The sequence below is a fragment of the Lissotriton helveticus genome, chromosome 2_1 (genome assembly GCF_964261635.1).
Source record: "Lissotriton helveticus chromosome 2_1, aLisHel1.1, whole genome shotgun sequence".
Classification (NCBI taxonomy): Eukaryota; Metazoa; Chordata; class Amphibia; order Caudata; family Salamandridae; genus Lissotriton; species Lissotriton helveticus.
This window is the reverse complement of record NC_136059.1, coordinates 1,065,425,562-1,065,429,621: the sequence shown is the minus strand read 5'-3', so window position 1 is coordinate 1,065,429,621 and position 4,060 is coordinate 1,065,425,562. Positions and strand designations below refer to the sequence as shown.

The 4,060-nt window shown below is 38.9% G+C and overlaps 1 protein-coding gene across 1 annotated transcript in view; it reads left to right on the top strand.

Moving 5' to 3' along the window:
• UHRF2 (ubiquitin like with PHD and ring finger domains 2) overlaps window positions 1-2,854 on the top strand; it is a 600,873-nt gene extending 598,019 nt beyond the window's left edge. The window contains exon 16 of the mRNA XM_078675867.1: window positions 1,631-2,854. Within this exon, the coding sequence (XP_078531993.1) occupies window positions 1,631-1,777 (147 nt within the window). The 3' untranslated portion in view covers window positions 1,778-2,854. The remainder of the gene's footprint in view (window positions 1-1,630) is intronic.
• Window positions 2,855-4,060: the final 1,206 nt, after the last annotated feature.

Genomic DNA, 4,060 nt, shown 5'->3' with positions numbered 1-4,060 from the left:
TCTAAAGGTTACACATGAGACCAGCTCAGGAATGGTTACAAACCAATAGGCACAGAATGGAACTGAAAGATCTAGTGGTTGTTAGGAACAGAGTTTAAAGGTTAATGCAATGATAGATTGTTCACATGATGTCAAAAGGTAGTTGTGACCATCCCAACAGATGCATCCCAGACAGGCTGGGAGGCGCACATGGGAACACTAAACATCAGGGATCATTGGAACTCGCAGTAACTGATCAAATGCAAACATCCTAAAACTCAAGACAGTATTCCTCAATCTGAAGTCATGTCACAGGGAGGAATGAGATCTTATGCCCTGCCAAAGCTAGCTCAAGAGCTGTAAAAATGGGCTGAACAAGGAACATAATCTTAACAGCCATGCATTTATCAAGCGCTGGGATGCCTTCGGGTAGCCATGCGCTATATAAGAATCATTTCATTCATTCATTCATACTGGATGTCCAAAACGAAGAGCCAGCCATATTAAGCATGCTGGGAAACACTTAACACAAGTGGAAACTCAAACAAGAAGTAGTTCACAATATAGGGCACACCACTCATAGAAGTGTTAGTAAATTCCACAAATGCAAAATGCCCAAACTTCGCCTCCAGGTATCCACACCCCCAGTCTCTGGGAAATGCCCTATTAATAGACTAGTCAATGACCATTGCAAACCACTAATACCTCTGGTCACAAGCAATTCTAAACGGGCAACTGTGACAGTGATATTCCTAGCCCCATAATAGGCCAGACAGATATGGTGCTCAGATTTGGTAGAAATAGCACCAGGCATAGTAAAGACGCTGCTAATCTCATAGCATGTTTATCATACAGGGGAAACAGACCCAGGGGCCTCAGCCTACCAGCATGGCTCCTGTGGAAACAACATTCCGGCACCTAAGCTTGCATCAAAGATGCATGGAAGTACCCAGAGAAGCAAGGAAACCAACAAGGAAATGTCACACAGCGTAGTGACACTTACTGGTGCAAATAAGGGAAACAAGTGCCACATTGGGAAACCACTGTGATTGGCTGCCTTTTTACCTGTTGGATGAGAAACTCTTATGACTATCTATAAAGCTTCACTTTGCAGTTGTGGCATACACCAGGGAAATCACAGGCAAAAGTATTTTTTATCTCAACTGTTGTCAAGGGATTCTTAAGAGAGATCAAATAAATTGCGCCACCAAGGTCAGCACCCACACCCACGTGGGACCTTAACTTGGTGCTACCACAGTTTATGAAAACAGCATTTTAATTTATGCACAAATCACGATTAAAATTCCTAACCCTCAAAACATCTTTTTAATAGCTATCACGTCACTGCATAGAGACTGGCACTCACAATTTAAGATCACTCCTACTTGTAAATAACCGATTTGTTTCTTTTTACTTTTAGTAACTGTAGTGTGGATTAAGTGTATATGTCCATGTGAAATAGTGATTATGGCCGATCTTTCAATGCTTCGATTATTTATATATTTATATGAACACTTTCTGTATTATAAAGAGTAACACTTTCTTGTTACTCAAAAAAAAAGTGTAAATGCTTGGATTAAGCATGCTGCATGTTCAACGCGCAAACGACTAACAGTAACCATTCTTGAACTTTTCCTTGTTGCTTTTCCAGAGCTGTTTGAACCGTTCCTTCCGTGCTGAAGTCTTTACCTGCCCTGCCTGCCGCTACGACCTAGGGAAGTCTTATACCATGGTCCCCAACAAAATTCTACAAACATTGCTCGACGAGTTATTTCCAGGGTACACCAAAGGACGATGATCATGCGCAGCTTTGGGAGTGTTCTATCTACTGACTTTATAGTTGATCGCCCAATAGGAAAGAAAAAGAGCGTCTTCAAAATTGGAACAACTGACAGTTTCTGAGTCCACAAATCTGCTTTAGTATGATGCAATTACTTTCATCCCCAAACACCATCACTTTGTGGAGCGAGAACTACATCTCATGTCCATCAGAGCTTTTGGAAGGTAGTCTGACTACGGCAACTTTACTTCCAATAGGGGATTACTCATAAACCTAAGCACGGACTTATTGAAATAGGTTTATGGCTTATGGTAGGGTGTTGAAATCACTCTTGATACAGACCAAATAGTTTTGTGGCTGTGTCAATAACATAGGAAAATCTTGCCAATGTAAAGCTCAGCCACACACTGCTTCCCTAATATAATTTGTGCCTGGCCCATGATGGTGTGATCTCAGACAGCACTTAAAAACGAGTTTGACTAAAGATAGCAGATTCTATGATGTGCGAGTATAATCTTTATAGTCCCCACTTCCATTATGCTGTACTTTTTCCAATTCATCCTTTGCAGGAACAGGCTGGTTTGTAATCTACTTCTGTGAGCTTCACTGTGCTTTTTCTCGCATCTTATGCAAGTTGACTACTAATGACTAATGACAACAATATGGAATGCGTTGTTGCTAGGGTAAAGTGAAATGTGTTTTTGCACTTCGAGGTAACGAAGACACTCTAGTTGTGTTAAAAAAAATTAAAAAACATTAAAAAAAGCAACTTTTGTATTAGATAAAACAGTATGCTTTTAGTAAGGTCTTGTATCAGTGTCTACATTTACATAGCTTTGTACCGCTGAGGAAGGGCAGTGCAAGCTTGAGGGTTTAAAACTGCTTCATATTGTGATCTCAGATTTTATATACAGTATAATCCCCTATTCCCCCAAAATATACCTTATTAAATATTTTATGATTCTGCCACGTTGAAAATTTTCATTTACTTATCTGTAGTCATGGCAAGTTAACCATTTTACCCACAATAACTTTCTTCAGACGCGTTTTCATATGTGTTCGAATTTTAAAATAAAAAAACATTTTTCAAAAGCAGGAAAATGATGAAATATCGTAATTACCATTGAGAATACATCAGTTGCATGGTTTTCAAAGTACTCCTCGAGAGTGGGTTGGTTATCTTTTCAGTACCTTTTCATATCCAAGCAAAAGATTGACGACTGTCCTTAAATCAAATGGGAGCAAAGGATTTGACTGACACCTTTTGAGTACTGCTGCATGGAGCTCCGTAGGAAGCAGACGATTGTTCATGGGAACTTGGTAGAGAGATGTGGATTGCAATCTCAGATGAAACACCATGTGGGAAAAGTGATCATTGGCAGAATGAAAGTTCTCTGTGTGACTTTGTGAGCACATGTTTTGTATTAGAGCAAGATATTTATTCTTGGCTTTGTTTGTATTATTCAATTTACCGTGACCCGAAGAAGGTAAGATATCCACTTTAAGCCAGTTCCCAATGATTTTGTTCCCATGGGTACTGCTTTTGAATGATTAGATCTTGTAATGATATCAGTATTGTTGTTGCTTTACTATGCTGTGCCTCCAATTTATTAACTTAATGGTTTTCTATTGATGTGCCTCATCAGTTAGCGATAGAATAATCACCCATGCCCAGTTCCGAGGGATAACTACATTTTGCTCTTGCACCCTTCAGAACTGAAAGAAGTTTGCACGTTGATTCTGACTTGCTGGCCCCCCTCGTACCAGTGTCAGGCTAGTCCACCTTTTAAAAATGTTATTAGATGAAAAATATCCAGCAAGCCTGATGGGATACATTACTAAGTGCAGAATATCCTCGTAATTCAAGTTCAGTACATCTTCCTGTTATTGTATTACTGGGAGTCCACATTTTGTATAATTGTTTTAGTAAACACTTTAAAACATGTGCAGTCCCTACATTGTAAGTGGCACTACAAAAAAAAGAAATGGTTTAATGGGGAACATTTGGCTCGAGTGGTGAAATGTCCTTATTTAACTTTAGTGTGTCCTACGTTGTTATGCCACTGCTTGTACACAAGTTAAAATAAAATGATGGGGTTAACAGAGTGTACTTCTATGACCATGCTCGCAAGCACAAACCATGTGAAACAAAAACTTTCTTACTTTTTGAAGGTTAATACAAATCAATCTGTTGTGGATGTAAATATTAATTCAAGTGAAAGTAAGATTTTAATTGCTTTTTTGCTGCTCCTCCCATTTCTTGTTAACATATGGATAATATAAAAAAATACGAAAATAAAA